General features: G+C 32.4%; 4 protein-coding genes and 2 long non-coding RNA genes across 7 annotated transcripts; 2 read left to right on the forward strand and 4 right to left on the reverse strand.

Annotated features, from left to right (window-relative positions):
- Positions 1-929: 929 nt before the first annotated feature.
- On the reverse strand, positions 930-2,669 carry LOC149094354 (uncharacterized). Its single transcript, XR_016201009.1, has 2 exons — positions 2,256-2,669; positions 930-1,729 (listed from the first exon to the last, which is right to left on the reverse strand). It is a non-coding gene; the product is annotated as an uncharacterized LOC149094354 (long non-coding RNA).
- Positions 2,649-5,722, forward strand: LOC107368354 (motile sperm domain-containing protein 2). 2 transcript variants are annotated; one of them, XM_015936167.3, is made up of 4 exons: positions 2,649-2,938; positions 3,048-3,167; positions 3,524-3,767; positions 4,735-5,722. In XM_015936167.3, exons 3-4 carry the CDS (start codon positions 3,651-3,653, stop codon positions 5,581-5,583), a joined length of 966 nt encoding a protein of 321 aa, XP_015791653.1. In that variant the 5' UTR covers positions 2,649-2,938; positions 3,048-3,167; positions 3,524-3,650; the 3' UTR covers positions 5,584-5,722. The 2 variants fall into 2 exon arrangements, with proteins under 2 accessions (XP_015791653.1, XP_015791654.1); XM_015936168.3 differs by lacking the exons at positions 2,649-2,938; positions 3,048-3,167 and adding an exon at positions 3,227-3,342.
- Positions 5,619-9,774, reverse strand: PolG1 (DNA polymerase gamma, catalytic subunit tam). Its single transcript, XM_015936166.3, has 4 exons — positions 9,314-9,774; positions 7,432-9,228; positions 6,714-7,361; positions 5,619-6,638 (listed from the first exon to the last, which is right to left on the reverse strand). Exons 1-4 carry the CDS (start codon positions 9,521-9,523, stop codon positions 5,943-5,945), a joined length of 3,351 nt encoding a protein of 1,116 aa, XP_015791652.1. The 5' UTR covers positions 9,524-9,774; the 3' UTR covers positions 5,619-5,942.
- Positions 9,775-10,082: 308 nt separating this feature from the next.
- raw (NDT-like domain-containing protein raw) lies at positions 10,083-18,033 on the reverse strand. Its single transcript, XM_015936186.3, has 9 exons — positions 17,327-18,033; positions 16,511-16,662; positions 16,272-16,325; positions 14,563-14,723; positions 13,555-14,482; positions 11,486-11,589; positions 10,757-10,904; positions 10,607-10,690; positions 10,083-10,491 (listed from the first exon to the last, which is right to left on the reverse strand). Exons 1-9 carry the CDS (start codon positions 17,712-17,714, stop codon positions 10,348-10,350), a joined length of 2,163 nt encoding a protein of 720 aa, XP_015791672.1. The 5' UTR covers positions 17,715-18,033; the 3' UTR covers positions 10,083-10,347.
- Positions 18,034-18,811: 778 nt separating this feature from the next.
- LOC149094355 (uncharacterized) lies at positions 18,812-20,029 on the reverse strand. Its single transcript, XR_016201010.1, has 3 exons — positions 19,424-20,029; positions 19,255-19,321; positions 18,812-19,170 (listed from the first exon to the last, which is right to left on the reverse strand). It is a non-coding gene; the product is annotated as an uncharacterized LOC149094355 (long non-coding RNA).
- Positions 20,030-20,444: 415 nt separating this feature from the next.
- LOC107368305 (uncharacterized) lies at positions 20,445-21,802 on the forward strand. Its single transcript, XM_015936110.3, has 2 exons — positions 20,445-21,105; positions 21,369-21,802. Exons 1-2 carry the CDS (start codon positions 20,710-20,712, stop codon positions 21,579-21,581), a joined length of 609 nt encoding a protein of 202 aa, XP_015791596.1. The 5' UTR covers positions 20,445-20,709; the 3' UTR covers positions 21,582-21,802.
- Positions 21,803-21,851: the final 49 nt, after the last annotated feature.

Here is a 21,851-nt window from a genome sequence, read left to right on the forward strand (position 1 = left end):
AAAAAGTTGCATGAAAATTTATCAAAGTCCCTAAAAGTCTAGTGAAGAGCTTTGATATTGAACAGTCCATATTAATCAGTTGCTCGTTAACTTGATTAAACGTGATTCTTATGTTTTAGTCGACCATGATTCTGTTTTTGATCTCAACATTAACATTATTTTGACAAACTCACTTCAATGATGAGTATAAGTAGTCTTTAAAAAAGATATATCAAAGTTGTTAAGTACCATAAGTTATAATAATATAACAGTTGTACCAAGACGTTTTGTTAAAAAAGTCCAAAGAACCTATTCCAATATTCCGACGAGCTAATTGTCCAAGTTTTCAAAAAAGAATTAGCTGATAATAAATTCATCATTAGCATAATGAATGAGCTATCATTGGCTACACGAACCATCAAAAGCACCAGCAATTTATTTTCAAGAAAAGCTTGCAGAGACTCTCTTTTAACTAGTTACTTCACGTTTTTATGAGAAAAACTTCTTTCTGTCAGACAGAAGTGCAATGCACCTCAATGATTCAAGAGCATAATATTAATAAACGCCATTAATGTACCAATATATTGAATTGGAACCATATAAATAAAGATAAGATACCTGAAATTTCTCGATGCTGATAAAGAACTCATTTACAGTTAAGAAACTAGTCAAAGGTAAAGATATTAATAAGTTGAAAGACTTGCATGTTACAAGAGAAATTGACAAATTACAAAATCAACGAACATAAAGCAAAAAGCTTTCAAAATATTCAAATCATTCTGTAAGAAAAGAATGGTTAAGACAACAATTGATACATTTACATGTAAACAAGCATAAAACTTCTTATAAATATGACCCTTGCCTTCAGCGTTCGTGTCCCAGGCCCTTCTGCCTGGGTTAACTGGGAATACATAAGATTAGGTTTGGATTAGAATCCGCAAAAATGTACATTTTTGAGTAAAATATTAAACGAAATTTAATTTAATAAGGTTTCCAGATCAGGTTTATCAAAATAACCAAAGAGATTAAGATTGAAACAAAATATAAAGAACAATTATCAGGTAAGTGTTTCAATTCAACTATCCTAATAAATTAATTGATGTGAACTGGTGATTTAATGATTTCTAGTCATAAAATCAAACGCTTTGAAGAAAACTGTATCAACAAATATGGAAGTACATTGTTGACATTCAACTTTGCAGGCAATAGTAATTGAAACTTCCAAATCCAGTCAGTCCAAATCATTCAAAAAATCGTCCATGAAGAGAAGTCTTCTCAAAACAATTAATCTGAGATTAAACTTTTGAGATTCTGTTGATTTAATATTTTGCCATTCCTCCCATGGTTCAGAAAAGACATTAATGTTTATGATGAAGATATTGATGAGATTTCGCAGACTCTATGATACAAAATTGGATCCAAATTTTTTGTTTGCTTTCCTTTATTTCGGGCCATTCAATCAGTATTTGCTTGCCATTTCTTGATTGCAATCTTTGATCAGTATCCAATCAATTGTTAACCATTTCTTGCCAAACATCAGAATTTCGTAGACAAATTCTCATAATGGACGACGAAGCTAATCAACTTATGCTTCTCTTCATCTTTACAGCCCTGGCCCTGGCTGTGATCATCATGATAATCGTCGTTTCGTTTCGCCTTTGTGTTCGTAATTCATGATATTCCTCAAACTAGTAGTACCATCCAAGTCTAATATGGGAAAGGCCAACCAGTTGGTCCGCTCAATTGTCACCTCGAAAAAGAATGGAATCAATATTACAATTAGTGTCATAATCTTCAAATGATAAAATTTAAGGTTTGTTTTCTCTAGTGATTATATGCTTGTCAATCATGAAAATCTTGACCTGACCTTAGTTATGATTTCATGTAGATATCAACTTACAAGGTATGTAGATTCATCTAGCTTCCATTTTAATTAAACAAACAATGATTTTATTAAAAACTACTGTCTGATTTTCTTTGATTATTGCAACAATGAGTGAAAAGTTCAGATGAAAAAATAATCATTACATTAAATCAGTTTTGGTTATTTTGATGGTAATGCTGAGCAAAACTCAATTGAGAGTAAATTATGCTGAACTTGACCTGTTAACAAATGAAAAGTCAAGTCATGACAACAATAAGAATGTTTTAAGAATTTTTAGTTAAACTGTCAATTATCAATGAGACAATTATGGTTAAGGGTCAAACAGTTTTATAAAATGGTCAAATATAAGCTAAAATAAAACTGTCACATGAAATTTTGATGTCAAGTTTACCTTTAGACACAATTGGATTGCTGGAGAGCTGGAATAAATCCTATCTTTTTTGTCCATTAACCAAATTTTTCAGATATTTTTCTGACTTAATAGCGATCTTTTTCAGGTCAATCACGAATTTTGAGGCAAAAGGGAAAGTCAAAATAGACTTCACTATACAAAGCACAGATTTCACTTTTAGTTTCAATAGATGAAAAATATTATTGAACGACTTGAAGTTAATGATACAAAATAGCAAAAATAAATTTAATTACATCGCTTAGAAGTCATTTCGACCTAGACTTTATAAATTGTAAATAATGGACTTTAAATACACAAAAAATAGAAAGGTTAATTGTAATTATAAAGATTTCAGGTCATGGCTTGAAAGTAGAAGTCATCTTCATAATGAAACTGATTGCAAACAAAGAGAGTTGTGATGATTAAGCGTTGATTCAGGGGTCAAGTTGTGTAAACCGCGTGTTTCAATCTTCTTTTATATTCCCATTTATATTTTTTTATGTTTGCTTTCGTTTTCATTTCGTGTCAATAACTATTATTATTATTAATTGCTTGATCTATCTACACTTAAAAATCAATGAATATTAATCTGTTAGTATTATTGAGTGTTACATTTTACTCAGAAAGATTGAATAAGCGTAAAATATTGCTATAATACAAAACAAATAAACCAACGGGAAAATGTAAGTACGTTTTTTCACTTATGTGTGTTACCAAAATACTTGGTTGGTATTTGATTACCGTTACAACTTGCATTTCAATTTTAAATCATTATTATTTTTAATTTAACAGCTAAAATATACTTGATTCATTGGTCAATCATAGCCTTAAGGAATGACCTTTTCATCTTCATGGTAAGGAACGGGTTTCAAAATTCAATTTGGTTATCATCAAAGGAAAAGAATGGCAAAGGTAACTCCTCTATTTTGCAGGAAAAATAATTGTAGCAGGAAAGATGTTTATAACTTGGAAAACTTGGAACTTAAATTACTTCATATTCACATGATCAGTAACAACATGATTAACCTCAGCTCCATCAAAATGATGAATAATAATGTGAATTGGCCGATTTAGGTCCACCTTTTTTGTGAGTGTAGTATCTGTTTTCAACTTTCATGGCATGTTTCATACTCGCCTTGTTTGGTTGTTTACCCGTTTATTTTAATCATTTAACCACCTTCTCTTCTTGATATCACTTTCTTTTTCATTCTCTTATCATTTTACCTTAACTGTCTTATATTAATTGTTTTCAAAACCTATCTCAACAGTTGCCAGTTGATCAGTACGCATCTAGAAGTAGCTTCACCAGCTTCGTTGAGGATTTACCGTGTAAACAACAGTCTATTTAAATTGTGACAACTCGGCTACTTTACAAGTGATTGACGCGTATTAAAAATGGTCAATTTGGAGAAGAAGCTCAAAGATTCTATGGCAATCAAAGAGATTCGGGATAAATTCCAGGCAGCTTTACCAAAAAATCGAGACAAATTCGATGAACAGGATGTACAACGTGTAAGTACCTGCAATTGGTTGCTTTCACTTAATATTTATTACCAATAATGTTTCCCAATCTCCATTGTAATTATCTATCAGCGTCAGTTCGGTTGAGTTTATGAGTGTGTATCTCAGCACCAGAAAATTATCTAACAACAGTGAAAGCGATACTTTATTGCCTGATTTTCCTTCGTCAATCAGTTGATAACAATTTGAATAAGGGTCGAATCTGTAGATGAATAAGAAATTTGTCCACAATGGCTGAGCCAAGCTGAACAAGAATTGAATGATTGAAATAGGTCCTAACGTATGGACGATGAAAATGAGAAATAATTTAAATCGACCTTCAATTATAGTGTAAGCCTAAATTGTATTTCTTTTGAGGTGCAAGTATTATTGTTAAAAAAGTGGAAAGTTTCCGTGAAATGAAACATTGACTTGTTTATTGTTTTTTATTCACTAATTCGTGCTAGTTAAGTGAATGAAGTATCATTCATCATCATTTGACCAGTAGTTGAGAACTTTTAACGTTAAGTTATTTCAATGATTATGGGTTTCAATATTATTTACATTATAAAAATATTATAAATAACCACTAAAAACATGTTTAGATAAATAATTTACCAAGGTGAACAGGAGAATCTATAATTTATAATGCAATTAAAAGATGAAACTAGTCAATTTGTATTACATCAGTAAACCTTTCTACACGCGCTACACCTTTCTCCAATTTGACCTTGCACGGTTTCAAAGGATTTTGATTCATTTCACTCATTCATTCATCAAAAATTTTCTTGAGGCCTTTTTGAGTGATTGAATCATAATTTTATTGTACTGTGTTACTGGTCAAGTAACTTATTCTGAACCTCAGTAACCACAATCAGTTCATAATCAAGACTCAATAGATGGATTAATTTCTTGAACAGATTGAATATGTTCCTATCGATAAAAATTAAATTTCATTTTTTTGTCTTCTTATTACTAGATATTAACCGATGATTGGTACGTAAAGCGCTTTTTAATCGCTCGCAACCGCTCTCCTGGTGAAGCCTTTAAAATGATCATGGAATCCCTTGAATGGCGTAAAACTCAAGGCTTTGCGACTTTACCAGCCAATGCATTTCCTCAGGAATTTTATTTTGTCAACGCTATGTTTGATTATGAACCTGATTTGGAAGGAAATGTTACTCTTCACATTAGGGTTCGTTATGTCCTTAGATGTGGTCCATTAGTGGCTCACGCAGTTAAATGGGCTTCCAAGTTTTTCTATGATCTGGAGAATCGATGTCAATCTTCCTTTTTTACCATATTGATTGATTTTTCTGGCTGTGGAATTAAAAATGCTGAATTTGATTTTGTTAAACATGCCGTGGTTGTCCTCAAAAACTATACTCCTGCTTGCGTCAAACGCATTTTAATTATTGATCTACCACCAATATTACGATTGGGATATAATTTCATTAAAAGTTGGATTCCTGATAATGGGCGATCCATATTGAAATTTATCTCTCGCTCACAATTAACTGAGTACATTGATCCATCCAATTTACCCGATTATCTTGGTGGTACTTGTTCAAGACCTTATCAAGGGATGAAAGTTGTACCTGAAGGTTGTCCAACCGCAGTTGAATATGGTCTTAGTTGCGGTATCCCACTAGATCAATGTGTTAAAATTGCTAAGACTTATGAACCTTTGGTTAAAGAGATTGGTTTGTACGATTTATCAAGTGAAGCTGATTTCGCAGCCAAAGTTGAAAGTGAATTAAAAAGTCGGAAAGAAGGTAAATTGAATGAAGCCGATGCTCTGAAAATTGCTCAAGCAGTTATAACATAACAGATAATTTCACTTAATTTTCAATAAAAACAACAATTTAATGTAATGTGTTTTTAATGATCATGGGTATAGTAAAAATACAGAAACTTTTTACAAAATGTACATCTTTTCTTCCATATAAAATATACATTTGAAATCATTTCTATTTTTTATGTTTTATCCACAATTGTCTCATTCGAGAATGAAATTATCAAATTAAATAACAAATGCATATTTACATGATCATGCATGTGGCAGTAAACAAGAGAAAACATTTGAAAAAAATACATAAATACACTAAACTAGAATGTAAATAAACAAGTAACAAACAATGTAAATAGTGTCAGTTATGACTTGACAATCAATCTTAATTACATGATTTAAGTCTGAGTTAACTGAGTTATTTTCTCTGATGTATTAGGAATTAAAGTGAAAATAATTGATGGATCAACATTTTCACTATCATCTCCACCTGTTGGTTTATCTGGAGAATGAGAAATTAAATGCTGAATTTCAGGCTTTTCCAGAAGTTGGTAAATATTTAAACTTTCACCTTGATCAATTCCATAGCCAAGTTTAAGTCCATGAGGATTGGAAGGAGTTTTACAGTCGAGATAAACTTCCTTTCTCAAAACAGTATCAATATCAATTGAACTGAAAAAGGCAACACTTTGAGGTAGATCATACATTCCTAATTTACTGGCAAACATTGAACGAGTAAAAAGGTTGGTTACTTGTAACGCTAATGCGGCTTTGTAAGCATCAGATTCTTTAACCATGTACCTAACTTCATCGTGGATGCTCAAAGAAAAGCGTCCATCAATATTATAAACTTCTAGGAGCCATTTCATATTGACTAGCATCAAGTGAAGATAATCAACAGCTGAACTTTGAACAACCCAATTAACAACACTGGGAACAAATTGTTGTCTGACTTCAATAGGGAGTAAAGCAGTGCTTATTTTACAATCCAAAACTGGTGTACAAGGTTCAGGAGATAAAGCAATTTGTTCAAGTTTGTTGAACATTTGAGATTCACTTCCACCTTGCCATTCCTTTCTTACGAACTTTTTTTCCTAAAGAAAAAGACGGGAAAATTTAATATTTGGTAAATTGGAAACGATTGATTCAGCAGGTAGGTAAATACTTACTAAATCAGTGACATTAACTCGCGTTCCTTTGGTTTGCTTATAAATTTTTACTGCTTTATTTCTGGCTTCATCAACAGCGAGATCTTCATTAGATTGTTTCAAAAATCGTGCAGCAAAAGCTTTACCAGCGCCATAGATTCTACCGTAGTTGAGAACTTTGGCCTGATCACGATTAATTCCAACCATTTCGGCAACTTTACTGTGCATATCAGTCTTTTGTGCTTTACTTCCTTGAAGAGTCATCCAGCCAATTGGTGTGGATCCGTGGATTCGAGCAAAATGACTGTCACCAATAAGAGATGCTATCCATAACTCTTGGGAATCAACATCGGCGCCAACAAGTTTATATCCTTTAGGTACTTGAATCATTGCCTTCAACTCACTTCCCAAACGATCTTTAACAGCGTTACTGGCAGTGAGCCAGGTTGGCTCAACGGCTCGTCTTGTGATGGTTCCAGCGACAATGACACGAGGAAGCAAAGCTCCAGTTGAACCAGAAGAATCGATTGGAACCACCAATTGGGAATAAATTCGTTTGTTTGAATTTTTCCAGTAAGATAGAGTTTTACTGATCTGAAGAAATGATTGGGCTTGAGTTTTCTTCAAGAATGTTGATAAAGTTCCATCATCAAGATATCTAAGAAATTCCTGGCAAAACAAAATAATATTAGAAGCTCTAGAGGATTTGTGATATCAATGGATCAACAAAAAATAATACCTTTCCTAAAGGATTTCCCACTTTATTATCAGGGCCACTCTTGTGTGGAAGTCGAAAAAATTTACAACCAAACATTTTTATAGCTGATCTATCATTGTCATCTTCCTCTAAACTGATATTTTCCTCAAATAACTCTTGATCCATCCAATCAGGGTCTTCTGTTTTCAAAGAGTCTGTATTACTCTTTGAAATTTTTGTGCTACTGATAATTTTCAAATATTCGCTAAAAGGAAAGCTCCCATGAGGTGTTGATGAGTTTGAATCAGGCACAAGATAGCCCCATTTATGGGTTTCATCATAATGAAGGGGGTAGCCTCTCCAAAGCATTCGCAGTAGTTTAGGAGCAGCTCTCATAGAGGTGCTAATTAATGAAGGTCCAGGCTGCCAATTGATTAGCTTTTCATCACTCCGAAGTTTAGAGCCACCGAATGGCTGATCACATAAATCACGGTACCAAGCTGGATAGCCAGGAAGTAAAGGTTGAACTTTTGAAATTTTGTTTTCTGTTGATAATACTTGTTTAACAACATCATCTTCTTCTGAACTTTCTTCACACTTGTTAACCTTTGAAGATTTTTTGCTAGGCTTTTTGACCTTTTCCTTCTTAAATCGTAACTCTTGTGTGGACCAATCCAAGTCCCAGAGCCAAACATCTTTCATGTAAGCTTTATTTTTCAGCAAAGAACAGGATTGATTAGCAAGAGACTGTAAACATAAGTGAACTTCTCTTTCCAGATCATCATAGGCAGTTTGTGCTTCCTCTAAATATCTTTCCCAGTTTTGAATGTTAACAGGTAAATACATAACGGACATTTCCAACATTCCAGCTAAAGTAACAGGATGTGGAAATCTATTCAAATATTGTTTCCAGATTTGTTGAAACACTTCATGAGTTGCATGAACATCGTTAGCACAATAAGTGAATAATTGCTGTGCATTGTCACGTATATCGGCAAGAGAACCTTTTACAAACAAGTCTCTTTCTTCTTTGCTCATTTCTTTTTTACAGTGAAAAGCATAAACGTCTTTCAAACTATTCAGAGAACCAAGTTCTTGCCAACCACCAGGATCAGGATGTCCAGCATTTTCAAATTTTGTTTTTAAGGCTAAATCGTGCATTCCATTTTTCTTACCCACTTTATAAGAAAATGAAAGGGCTCTTTGGTATCCTGTAAGTCCAGATAAGCTGATATGAAGACTCATCGTGTCCAGAAATCGAGTTTTATCACAATCAATTAGATTTTGATCTTTAATGAAAGATCTGTCAAAAGAAACGTTGTGGCCAACAATTAAACGCTCATTGTTTGGGAAACTACCCATTGGTATCATATCATTTATATTCAATCTTTGCTGATCTGATTGGAATTTGGTAGATAAAACATCCAATTCATAGTTTATGTTTATTAACCTTGGACTACACCAAGAGTACCAAGCATCAGGTGATGCACACGTAGCCATAGTTGGTTGTTTACCTGATCCATCATTCATGCAAACTTCAACATCAAATATAAGAGCTCGATCATCAGGAAAATCGACCTGAGAAACAGTCATCCTACCAAACTTGTCCTTTTTATATTTAGTCCAGCCAGGAGTGAAACTCCATTCATCTGGTGTCTTGGGTAAAGGATTGGTCGCTATTTCATCAGCTAACAGTTTATATGGTTTGGAATATTTTTCACCAATATTATGGAAATGCTCTTCGATATTTTTTCCAACAATTTTAGGTAATTTAAACTCGATAGGCGGCAAGGGCTCAGAAGGATACATGGGACCATCTTCATCTTGCTTGTTATTTTTCTATGAAAATCATATGAGAAAGGTGGGCGGTAAAAAAACCATAACCAGAACAAATATCAATATTGAGGACATTCAAACTTCAAACCTTTTTCTTTGGTCGTTTCCATAAGCCATGGGAAGCAAGACTTGATTTGATTTTGTCAAGAGTTTTGCCATCAATGTGACAATTTAATTTATCGCCAAATAATTTTTTCCGGAAAGATTCGGAAATCATTTGAATGAAAACCTCATTTCTCCTGACGTTGATTGGGTCACTCGAATTAGATGAGAAGCTTCTTCGAATAACCTTTTCCATGAAATTGTTTGATACCAAGATAATCAATCACATCAATTGTTATTAATAGAAACAAAACAATCAAAACATTCATCTAAAAAAACACATTCGAAGGAAAACATTGTAACCAAGGTAGTTACGATGCTTACAGATTTCGATGACATCTGGTGATAACAGAAAAATACATAAAGTAAGTGGAAAAGTTTCACACTAACAAATGTAAATTGTTTACAATTTCACTGTTTAATGTTAATCAATTTTGATAAATTTAATCATATATTCAACTGGTTTCAATCGGAGTTCTCTTGGTAATTCAAGTGATGACGGAAAATTAATTATGTATCTGATTAAGATAAATTGAATCAAAATGTAAATCAATTTATATCCGTTTACATCAAATGATAACTTTAATTTGACATTTCAAAAGACATTTTCAATTATCGATCATTTTACCACAATTAATTTTACCAATCATTTATCAACTTGAAATTTGACTGCAAGATTAGCTGACAATCAAATTAGTCTAGATATAAAATTGATTTATGAATTGAAATGAAAAACCGAAATGATTTCAAACATATTTTAAACAATGATGTGAGGTATATTTCAAATGTAGAAACTTAATTACATTATTTTAAGCAGCATATTTCAATATCAAGTAAATTAACATAGCATAATTAAATAGATATTTTTGTTCATGATATGGTTACAGGGTTTAAATATTACAATTGAATCAACATGAGGGGGACATTATTTTATATCTGTATCCAAACCACCAGAAGCATGAAAACAAAATAATTCAGAAAACAGTTGTATTGCTTCATAACTCTATGAATGTTGGTTGTTCAGTTTAGGCAGCTTTTAGCGGCTTTAATGGCACATTTGACGGCTTCCTCTAAATTTTCAAACACTTCAATGTTCTCCTTTCGAGCCATTTCAGATAAATACGCTCGTCCCCGATTATAATCGCCAATCGCTGCGATGGAAATCTAATGATGAATAAAGCAAAAATTAATATGTTATTTCAAATCTAAATGAAGTTGAGAGTTGATTTTGGCTGCCAAAGATCATTTTGAATTGGCAAATTTAAAGCAATTCATTTACCTGATTATCTTGAGCAATGCTCTCGGTAGGTATTGGCTGTACACATAAGACAACTTTAAATTTTTGACCAAAATAATGTGGAGCCTAGATTAAGAAAAGATGATCTGTTAGTAATCTGTTTTATATTAGTGGATAGACATTTAAACTAACCAAGATCATGTTTTCCAGTTCAGGTCTTTGGCCACCAATAACGAATAGTAAAACTCGGCAACTTTCAAGTGAGCATAAATCATTTCCCGTTATATTCCAATCAGTGGATGAGTTTATATTTGGCATGGAATAAGTTAAATTAGATTGGCTGTATGATAAAGGGAGAAATAAAGGAATCAATTAATGATTGAAAAACCGTTGTATACCATAAAATGAGTAGACAAATTTGACCTAATCAACAATGAACATATAAGGAGTTGAAGCAATTTGATCTAAATGATGATAAATTCAACAAGGAGTATTAAAAGTTCACATGTATTAATTATCCTCAATAACAATAGTTTCCAAAGTTAAATATGCTAATCAGTGAAATAGTTTTGATAATAAATTTGCTATTATCTACTTTAAAATTGAATACGCACAAACAACATATCGAATGATTATTTTTAAAACCAAATCGCACGTAAGCCAACTTTACCCTCTACAAGTTACACAACATCAGGATAAATGATTTCCAATCTGACAATCACAATCAAATTATTATTGCTCAAGATCATGGTTACCTCCAACAAGAAAACTAATTATTAAACAGAGGAATGAGCATGATTCATAATCATAAATCCTTGAATATCATCTTCATGCTTCTACATTCAAGACCATATAAATGTCCATATAAAAACTGATGTCAAAAAGATGGTCAGCTTGATGGACCCGAAATTGGAAACCTACTCTATCATAGGAATGGCAATGCTGGTCCTCCAGCCTTTTGGATTGTCAGATCCAGCAAGGTAAATATCTTTAGCTTTGGTTGTCCGTTGAGAATCGGTTGTATCCTGAATGAAGGAAGAAAAAGAAGAAATATTGAAATTAAAGATCAGGAATGTAAAAATTGTTGACAAGCAAATAAATAGTATAAGGTTAGGTCAGAATGGTGTAATAAATATGTTTGTTTTGCTGCTAAAAAAAAGGTTTTCATCCAAAAAATATTGAGATCAAGGACCCAAAATGATTTGAGTTTGTTGACTTGAAATTTTGAGAGGAAGCTAACAGGATAAATAGAGTTGGTAAATCAGTTAATCATAATGCACAAATAAACAGACACTTTTTTTACAATCTGATTGCATCGCTGGTAAGCAACAGCTAAATCTAAAATAGCAATTAAGGCCTGAAATAAAAGCATAGCAATAATATTGTTTCATGTTCAATGTTTTCATTTTAACAATTCAAGACAAGTTCATTGAGCTGAGTAAAGAGGGTGGATTGAAGCCTGTCTTGGGATTAATATTATATTATGGAATTAAATTTGACTTTTAAATAGCTTCTCAATGAAGCAACAATGAAGTCTTGGTTAGTTATTAAAAGAAAGTTAATTTTAAAAGAAAAATTAACGGTAGTTAAGTTCCTTTCACTGTACTTAAGCATCATCATTAATATAATTAGAACCATCAGCTGGACCTTCAAGGAATCAACGAATTGCTAATAATGTTTGAAATAAAATAATAGCTTAAGGGAGATTAATACGGATAGCTTATGAGGATACAATCAGTTGATTAAGTTAACAATGAACTAGTAAAGGATTCAAGTAAAGTGTGATTCATTCAGATATTGTCAGGAAATAGTTTGAAATGTAAATCAATTTTCAATAAATTGGGTTAAACAACAAGAGATGCAAATTGACAAACCAGAAAATAATCGGATGTAATTTGATTTGTCTGCTTTGGAACGGTTTGAATGGGAAATTAACAGACAAATAAACAAATAATCAATAACTCGAATGTTCAAGACTATCTTTTGCCCTTGATTGTGGGAATAAAATATCATGTTAATCAGCATATCCAAATCACTGATTACATTTAAAAAAGCAAAAAAGTCAAACAGTTAAACGCCAACAGAGAGGTAAAACAGTAAACAATTGTGACGGTTAATAGCACGAGATTTTCAGCTTCAATTGGCTGCTCGACATGTGACTGATTTCAAATATCAGTGCAAATTGAACAATCAAATTGGGACAGTTATATCATCATTTAAATAAGGATTGATTGTGATTTGGTTTGATAAATGTAAAGTCAAATTAACCTCTGTTAACATCACTTGCAACAATGCTGAAGGAAACTATGAGACTTAAAGTAGCAAAGCATCTTGGAATCAAGTGAGTTTAGTTCAACTCATTTTTTTTGGATTTCAAGATGAACTTGAATTACAGCCAATCAAATCAACGAGCTACCAGATTTATATGAATTATCATGTAAAGTCCTGGCTTGTTGAGATTAACAGTTGAACAAATGCTAAAATAAAACTTAATCCGATTATATTGAAAAATGTTATGTTAGTTGAACAATCATTTTGCTGATCAAGTTTTATTTTACAAGGATCAATAAATGGATAAATCACATGTTACATGATAAATAGCGTTAAGTTAACTGTTTGTTTTGTCCAAGTGTTCAAATATTGTCATCAAGATGAATAATGCGTAAAAATTGGTTTCAGTTTGATAGATTAAGTAATTCAGAAAGTCAAGGATACTTTTTATATATTGCTATTTGGGTGATAAAATGTATAACGTTTTGTATAATCAGGTGGTAATTGTGATAAAAAAATATGTTATTATTTGAGAAAAGGTAAGCAATTAAGTAAAAGTCGTAAATCACAAGTGAGTGTTAATCTTGGGTTACTGTTTTATAATTTGGCAAAGTGATTGGGGGGAAGATTAAAATAATAATTCAACTGATTTATAACAACATTTCTGACAGCTTTAGTGGGTATTATTTAACATATTGTCGGTGTTGAATTAATCTTACCTTGCAATTATTTCCATTAAGATCTTCTTGTTTAGAGCTATAATTGTGATTATAGCCATCTAATTGAGGTAAATTGACTAGAGAAGTCAATAGATTAACGGATGGCGATGCTGGTGGTGTGTGTGAGGAAGAAATGTTTACGAAAGGTGTGCTTCCATCAGAAGTTGATTTGGTGAATTTGGTTGATTGTAGATAATCAAATATCAAGGTACAGAACTGTTTAAAGTTGACTGTTATTGATGAGCCCATTGTTAACAAATTAGATTCATTGGAGATATTGTTGTGGTGATGAGCATTAGGCTGTGAGTTATGATGATTGAGATGTTTTTGGCTTGTTTGGAGATGATAGTTACTATGATAATGGTTATTATGACTATGATTGAGGTGATTGTGATTTATGTGGTACTGATTTTGGTGAACATTTTGATCAACAGAACGATTCACATTTGGATGAAGATATCTAGAGGTAAACAGGTTGGATTGTTGATGATTATGGTGAACATTATGATGATTAAAGTTATATTGGTTAGAAAAGTAGTTTTCTTTGGTAATGTTATCAGAAGCTTCCAATTCCAATAGATTTTGAACAGAAGTTTCATCTAATTCTTTTCCAGTCAACATTAAATACGCTAATTTAGTGTCCAATAAAGACAGGCTACCAGAATAATCAGCACAAGAATCGTAGACTTCTTTAATTTTGATTAATTCATACGATGAGAGGATTGATGTAAGCATATGTAATGCAGATAGTTGACGATCATCAGTACCTTTAAATGAAAGGTTTGCTTCATTTCGAGATTTGGCGTTCCTTGCAATCATAATAGGAATATAATTAAGAGCTGCAGGTATTTGATTGAAAACAGGCATTCCTTTACGTTCAACTAGTCTCATTAACAGTTTGCGTCCACCTTTGAGAATATCATGTTCACTAAAAGATAAAGGAAAAGGTAAGAATAGTTAGAATTGAAATTTAAAAATTAATGATAATCTATTGGAAATGATACTTACTATTGTGAGATTGGTTCTCCATTAATAATTGGTTCCAGACTTGGGAAAAGATCAATGACGAGGACAAGTTTCTTGGTTGTTGCAGCAATGAAGCTAACTTCAATCATGGATGCAATCGATCGAGTTTGATTGTCAATAACAAAGAATAAAACCTCAGCATTCTGAAAAAGAAGGAGAGAAACAAGATTAAATTACAGTTTACGATACAAATGAATTAAAAGATTGAATTTGTGTGAAAAAAAACACACCATTCGATACACTTTAGGCTCTATCAATGGAAAATAAGTTGCCGTTAACTGAACTGATTTAAGAGCCGACAATCATAAAGACAAATAAAGATGACCTTATTAAATTATGAATGTAAATTAAATGGCGGGAAGTTTACTACATGGTTAATAGGTTACAGGATGTTGTTGCAATTAATTTAGAGCAATTGATGGTAACATAGTGAAATTGTAACACAACTCAAGTTAAAATCTAATCAGAAGCCATTCAAGCTGAAATTAAAACAATGGCGTGTAAAGCCTCTCACAGTCAATAGATTTCTCAACACTACCTGAGTAAACTGTCATGATAATGATAACAGAAAAAAAATGAAATTTAATGTAAAGATTGTATCTGACAATTGTAAATAATGAAGGTGAGTAAATATAACTGCTACCAATCTACTGGTAAACATGAGGATCCGTGATTATGATGATTCAAATAGAGATCAACAAAGATGAGGAATAAGAACAGATTGTGTATGGTGTGAACCTGAATAGTTATGCTTAATATTAGCAATAACTTGAAACAAAATTGAAATTTACAATTGAACGTGGAATAGACCTTCTGATTAATAAAAGTAACTGTTTAGATTTCAATTAACACTAGAGTCAAACTGCGTTTTCATTTCTGTTGAGTTTTCAACAAAAGGGTAAAACTGGTAAACAAAATGTCTGCCTCTTAATGTAAGCAAATCTTGTGATTGGTTGAACAAAGAAAAGTTAACCTAATGAGATCATTCGATCAACCAGAAGGTTAATATTAGCCAAGTTAACCCAAAGACTAATGGTTTAATCTTTGAGTTAACCTAACCCAGCCATTACCTAGACTGGCAAGAGGTAAATATGACAAAATGTTAATGTCCTGTGAATCGAAAGGGTAAAAAAAGATTACGAATGTTCATCTGAATCATTTTAACGACAAAATTGAGAAAAATAAATCTACTAAATGGCAATCTGTAAATCAATCAAGAAAGAGAAAGGAAAAAACAAAATAAAAAATAAAATTGAAGAGTTGACGTTAGGAAAAGAAATAGAGGTTAACTGAAGGGAAATGGTGATGCCTAGTTGTTAACTTGATAAAAAAGGGATGAAGACATGGTGATGCTGAAAAAGAAATTCAGTGACGGGGAAAATGTCTATTTTGGCTTAATGCCTTGAGGTTGGAATAGACAGAAAGAAAATGAGAGAGAAAGGGAGAAAGAGAGAAGTGAAAAAAAGGAAAAAACATCTTGAAGTGAAATTGAACATTTTTGAGTTAAGAGTTGGGATTGAACGAGGAAAACTGTGTTAAATATTGTTGATGATTAGTAGTTTTGCACCATGCAAGTTATATTAGGCCTTAAACATTGAAAGGAAAGTAACAAAGGTTCTGGTGAGAGCTTTCAAGTTGAAGATTGAAAACAAAACATCAACAATTAACACTAAACATGATTATATTCCAACCTTTTTAGCTTTATCTTCTAATTCAATCAATTCGGGTTCCCAATGGTCTTTTTGCTGCAGAGTTGCAGGTTAACGGTCACAAAATTAATCCAATTGATCAGTTATTCGGTAGATAAATCAAAGTAAAAGTCCAGATGATGATTCGAGCAATACATGAAAAGTAATTTAAATGAACATGTTAGATAATTGTTTTAGAGGTGAAATGGAAAACACTTGAAAATTGATTTGATTCTAATTACCGGATCGTAGTAAGTTATGTTTAAAGCTTTTAACATAGGTATGGCAATATCTTTTCTCCATGTTGTTGGATTACAAGAGCCACCGAGGAAAACAGTTGATTGATTAATTACGATACCATTATTGTTTATCGGTGAACTTGGTAACATTTCACCTGATTAAAGAGATGAGAAAAGTAGTTGAATTTTTGGTTTCTGTTACTTTGGTATGTTTACAATTGAGTATGAACTTTGACGAAGGAAAAAAAAGAGGGAGATGGAGATTCTGAGTAAACTCTTGGAACCGGTGAGGATGAGGATGAAGAAGAAAAATTGAAGGAGTGAGTTTTTGCTCCTGCAAATGATGATCAAGATGGGAAGCAGATGAATGAAAGAAATGAGGAAGATGGTTTGCTGGCGCAAGGAGAACACCAGAAAATGTATTTATTTTTGAGTTAGATTGAGAAAGAAAAGCAATGACAAGTAAATGCCTCGAGAAAACACTGAATATGAATTTGGTGTGAGCCTGTTGATGGTGAACGTGGAAGATAGAAAGAAAAGAGAGAGAATAAAGTTGCTAGGTGATGCCAGAAAGAAAGAGGAAGATGGAAGAAACGGAGAGAGACAGAGAGGAAAAGTTGAATACAGAGACAAGTTGAACAAGGCTAAGAGAGCAAAAGCAAAACAAAGCTCTGTAATACACTTGTTCCTTCTTCGTAGTTGACATCAACTAAATCATCTTTAATGGTTATATGCAAACATTTACTTAGGCGTCGAATGAAAATCTAACGTAATATCAGGTATTGCTTCAAGTGAATACCAAATTAAAAGTAATCTTACCATTTGATTCAAACGATACCAGAGTTTCCAATGGCTTAGTAATTGGGTTGTCAATAGTTTTCAATGGGTTATCAGGGGAGACAAAAGGATCTGCGTAAAAAGTACGATCCTCATGCTGACGAATCTTAGTGTTGGGGGCCATTTCAGTCATAAAATTACTTGTGAAAGTTATCTGTTTCCTTTTCCATGATGTTGCGAGTCCAGGTTCATACGAATAGTAAAGATAGGTTACCGGTGAAGTTGGAGGTAAAGTTGGTAAACTTTCAAGCAAAGGTTTAGGTAAAACTGGGGAAAAGAAAAGTATGACAAAGTTCAACATCACTTTGGAAATCATTTTGAAAAATGTCAAATTAATAAGCATCGCTACTTGCACCACTGTCAGTGTCATGACAATTTATAGTAAGGGTAGGGTATATATCAGAGGATAATGGGTAGATAGGTAATCAAAGACAATTATCGGTAAATAATAGAAGTTGTTGCTAAATTTTACAATGTTTACTGATATCGATTAAAAGGAGTCGAAAAGATTGAAAAGATATTGGATGGGGATTGTTTGAAGTAGGGATTGTTAGCAAACAAAATTATTCACGGAGCAATTGAATGTTGATTGACTAATTGACTGAATCGGGTAAGTTTGGAACAGTATGATGTTGGTGTAGATCATTGTTCATTTTGCTGTGAGCAAATGAAAACTGGCGAAAAACAAGTGTTGAAAGTAACAAAAAGTGTTTGTTGTCAACTCTAATAAAGCATGAAGGAAGAGAAGGAGAAAGAGCTAGAAATGAAGATAGAACCTTTTAACAATTGGTAAATGTATATATTAAAGCAATAGAGGGAGGGGAAGGGAGGAAGCTAATGAGATATGATATTTTTATAATCATCAGCATGTTAATCAGTTTGTTATCACGAAACTAATTGCAGTAAAAAATAACAACAAAATTGATAACTGCGATTGAATCTGAATGGATCAAGAAAAAAATGAAAAATGAAAGTGGCCTTTGTTGATAAAATGTCCTCCATCAAAGTAACATTAACCATAACAGTAACAGTAGCCATTACTTGCATTGGAAATTTTAATTCGAGGTTGTCTGACTTCATTAGTCAAAACTAAAAAGTTTGATGTTGATGATAGGCTGGTTAAAGCAACTATGAGTTACTAGGTTCAACCGAGATAAAGGTGTTTGCTAAAGCTTAACCATTTTTGATAAGGTTATTAACCGTGAAAAGCAGCTTAATTGTTGAGTAAGATGCACTTTGATGATACTTTTGTAGTTATATAAACTTAGATTGACCTTTTATGTCTTGTGATTGTCTTAGTACTGGTCAATTTGATGAGTTAGCCTGTTTACACCTGATGCCTCATTATGCCAATTATTACATTATTTACGTATTTGTAAAATGCCGAGTACTTTCCTGCAAGATTGATGGATTTTAGGGACAATTAATAAACCTCATGATCACCCTTTGATAATAAAGTGTTGATAATTTAAAAATTATTACAATTTATCTTTGAAATAAAAAGTTGTGAAAGTATTACATTTGGTATTTCATCTCGTGTTTAGCTTTTCAAGATTACTTGTTGGGTTCAATTTTAATTTAAAATCTGGTAAAGGTGAAGAGGTGGAAATAATGAAATGCCTAAAACGCTGACATTAACTTTTGACACTTGTGTTTATCAATCAGCTTTAATCCTCTTTCCTTTCATGGCAATGATCAAATGTTCAGCTATTTTACCAAAAGGCTTTAACAATTGATTAACAAATCAGAAGATCTTTCAGCATTTTTCCGATTATTTGGCTTCATAACATGACAAAGATTAGTCAAAGTATACAACTTAAAGACCTCTAGATTAAGGTAGATAAGAGTTACGAGTCAAAGAGAGAATTAAATACACAGGTAGCAATAGTCATCAATTGAATCATTTTTACCTTAAGGAATGTCATAGCGATAGATTTTTAATAAAGACGGTCAGGTAAAAGGCTTTATGAAAAGAGACTGGAGAAGTAATGAAAATGTAAGAAACAAAAGTTGAAGTCGGTTGAAACTCGTTCGTATATTTGAAACCTTGAAAAGTGGATGGGTAAACTTGATACTTACCTTGGAATTAGCTTGTTTATTTATTTGATTTGCGTTGGGCATACCTGTTAATTTAATCGTTTATTAGGTTGTCAGTTAAATGTTATTCAATGGCGAAACAAAACTATGATTTAAATTCAACTCAACATTTAACAAAAGTGATAAAATAAACAAAATCAGTTAACTCTTTACAAGTTTCATTATCAAACACTGGAGGGCAACACCAATCTGGAAGCTTAATTTATCAGTTTAACTTTTGGTTTGTTTTACTTTTAAATGCTGGGTTCACCTAATGGTTAACCTCTTCCAACCGTCTGGAGTCAAAATAAGACTCCATGCTCCATGCAGACAAGTCAAAAATCAAACAAAAAACAATCGAAAAGACAAACCTAAGTCTTTAGTAAAATTACTGGTCAAGCCGCCTGCAAATTAACTTTGAATATTGGTTTTGTCTGCAAGTTTAAATCCACTTAAGCAGATAATTTACATTATTCATCACTAATGAACATTTGGAAGATCAATGTACATGGTTCTTCATTACAATGAAATAAAGTAAATTGTTAGTGAATCTAAAGATGCAACTGAATAAATATGCAATACTCATTGAAGGGAGAAGCACCTTAAAAAATATTCATTCATCTGTAATCTTTTACTTCTCTTAATCTTATCACTTTTATCCAGAATCCAGATCTTGATATCTCATGTCTACATGTCTGTCTTTCTCTCTCGACCTCTCCGTTTCTCTGTCTCCGTTTTTTAATTTGTCTTTCTTTTCATCATATTCATCATCAATTTCTTGCTTCTGTGTCTTCTTCTTCGAGACTTTATCCTGCCGTTCATTTAATTGACAGACAGAGGAGACAAGATGTCCAAAAAGATTAGTGACTCTGTTTATAAGTTGATTATTGACTCTTGGCGCCAATAAGTACGCATAAATCTTTACCCTGACTTAAAAGTACAGTCTCGCTCCCTAATTATGTTGATTGTACCTCCCATGTTCTCACTCACTTGACTCTCCTAATCTTTTTTTGCCTTCTTGCTTTGTATTTACAATGAGTGTAAACAATTTTCCTCAAGAAATAGCAAAAGACTTTGCATCTTTATTGTCAGCCTAGTCACTGAAACCCAGAGTTAACCAGTCAACAATATTTTTGCACATTTCTCTCTCAGTCTCAGCCTTTTTTTGGCTACTTTTGCTCCTTTCTTTTCTTCCATCCAAGTTTGGACCTTTTCTGTCTTTTTGTCTTTCATTCTCTCTTTTCCTTCCTAGTGTCTAACGTCTTCAGAGTCTTCTTAGTTTTTTTAAAATGACATCTCAACATTGTATATTTTGGACTTTTATAACGTTATTTATTTTATTGATCAATTTGACAGGTCAATCATGTCAACTCATTGACTCAACATTGTTGAAACAAATTTCTTCAATTTCGGTACCTTCATCATCATCATTGCCCGCAACTTTAACATCACCATTGTTATCATCACTGTCACCATCAGCTGATTCTAGTGAAGTTTCCAGGGATTCCACCATTCTCATTAGTAATTTAAATCCATCATCTTTGTCACCATCAACATCATCAGCAACTACCTCTTCTCAATCCATCCGTTTACCCAGTGATACAAATAAACTTTCTGACACTTTCAAATCCTTACAATTCAATCATGAATTGAAACGAAAACGCTATCAACCAGCTCGATATTTGGTAAGTTATCTAAATTCAATTTACGTACACTTGTTTGAAATCATTTTCAATGCATTTTGCTCGAAAAATTGGCTTCAATAGAGTGTTTTAGCGTGAGATGAACTTATTTACCTGTCAATTATTTCTGTTGATCTGGTTACTCTCATTAACAGCTAACCCTTTGTAATGATCTTGACAAGCTTTTCACACAAAATCAAAAACTGATAAGTGCTAATTTACTTTCAACTAATGTCATTTCTTTTTTAATTCCTATGGATTTTCAGGTGAAGCCACTCTGGTTGAATCCCAAATACACTTGGAAAGTTTTGCAGATGAATTCCTCCCGAAATGATGCTAAACAAGCCGAAATGAGAAAACTTCGTGAAAAGAAACGTGCAAAAATATGTAAATTAGCTGATAAGATGAAACAAGCCACTATAGTCTCAAAGAAACTTTATCTATTGCTCAATGAGATCAGCATGAGTCTCTCAGATTAACATGCGATCTCGATATAAGCTTAAAATATTCAAAACTAATGTCAAAAAAATTTTTATACTTGATCTAAACTGTAAATTCAGACATATCCAAATAATCTTAATACTATTCAATCGTCATTTTTTTGTAAAATTTGACTTAATTTTTGGTCTCATTCAACTTTTCCACTCATTTGCCATAAATTGTGATTTCTTTGAAATAAAACTGAAATCAGTCGTTTTGAGAGATCATTATATTACATTTATAAATAAAGTCTTGCATAAAATACTCAA

The sequence above is a fragment of the Tetranychus urticae genome, chromosome 1 (genome assembly GCF_039701765.1).
Source record: "Tetranychus urticae isolate SD_2017Ah chromosome 1, NJAU_TeUrti_SD_1.0, whole genome shotgun sequence".
In the NCBI taxonomy this organism is placed as follows: domain Eukaryota; kingdom Metazoa; phylum Arthropoda; class Arachnida; order Trombidiformes; family Tetranychidae; genus Tetranychus; species Tetranychus urticae.

Bases quoted from the DNA above. Each gene is read 5' to 3' on its own strand.
- raw (XM_015936186.3), bottom strand. From the start codon at position 17,714: ATGACACTGACAGTGGTGCAAGTAGCGATGCTTATTAATTTGACATTT. The intron at 16,663-17,326 runs GTAAGATTACTT...CTCTTTAATCAG, and splicing joins GGTATCGTTTGAATCAAATG to GTGAAATGTTACCAAGTTCA. The intron at 14,483-14,562 runs GTAAGTATCATT...TTTATCTTTTAG, and splicing joins GGAGAACCAATCTCACAATA to TGAACATGATATTCTCAAAG.
- PolG1 (XM_015936166.3), bottom strand. From the start codon at position 9,523: ATGGAAAAGGTTATTCGAAGAAGCTTCTCATCTAATTCGAGTGACCCA. The intron at 9,229-9,313 runs GTTTGAAGTTTG...TGATTTTCATAG, and splicing joins GGAAACGACCAAAGAAAAAG to AAAAATAACAAGCAAGATGA. The intron at 6,639-6,713 runs GTAAGTATTTAC...CTTTTTCTTTAG, and splicing joins GAGTTAATGTCACTGATTTA to GAAAAAAAGTTCGTAAGAAA.
- LOC107368354 (XM_015936167.3), top strand. From the start codon at position 3,651: ATGGTCAATTTGGAGAAGAAGCTCAAAGATTCTATGGCAATCAAAGAG. The intron at 3,768-4,734 runs GTAAGTACCTGC...TCTTATTACTAG, and splicing joins ATGAACAGGATGTACAACGT to ATATTAACCGATGATTGGTA.
- LOC107368305 (XM_015936110.3), top strand. From the start codon at position 20,710: ATGACATCTCAACATTGTATATTTTGGACTTTTATAACGTTATTTATT. The intron at 21,106-21,368 runs GTAAGTTATCTA...ATGGATTTTCAG, and splicing joins ATCAACCAGCTCGATATTTG to GTGAAGCCACTCTGGTTGAA.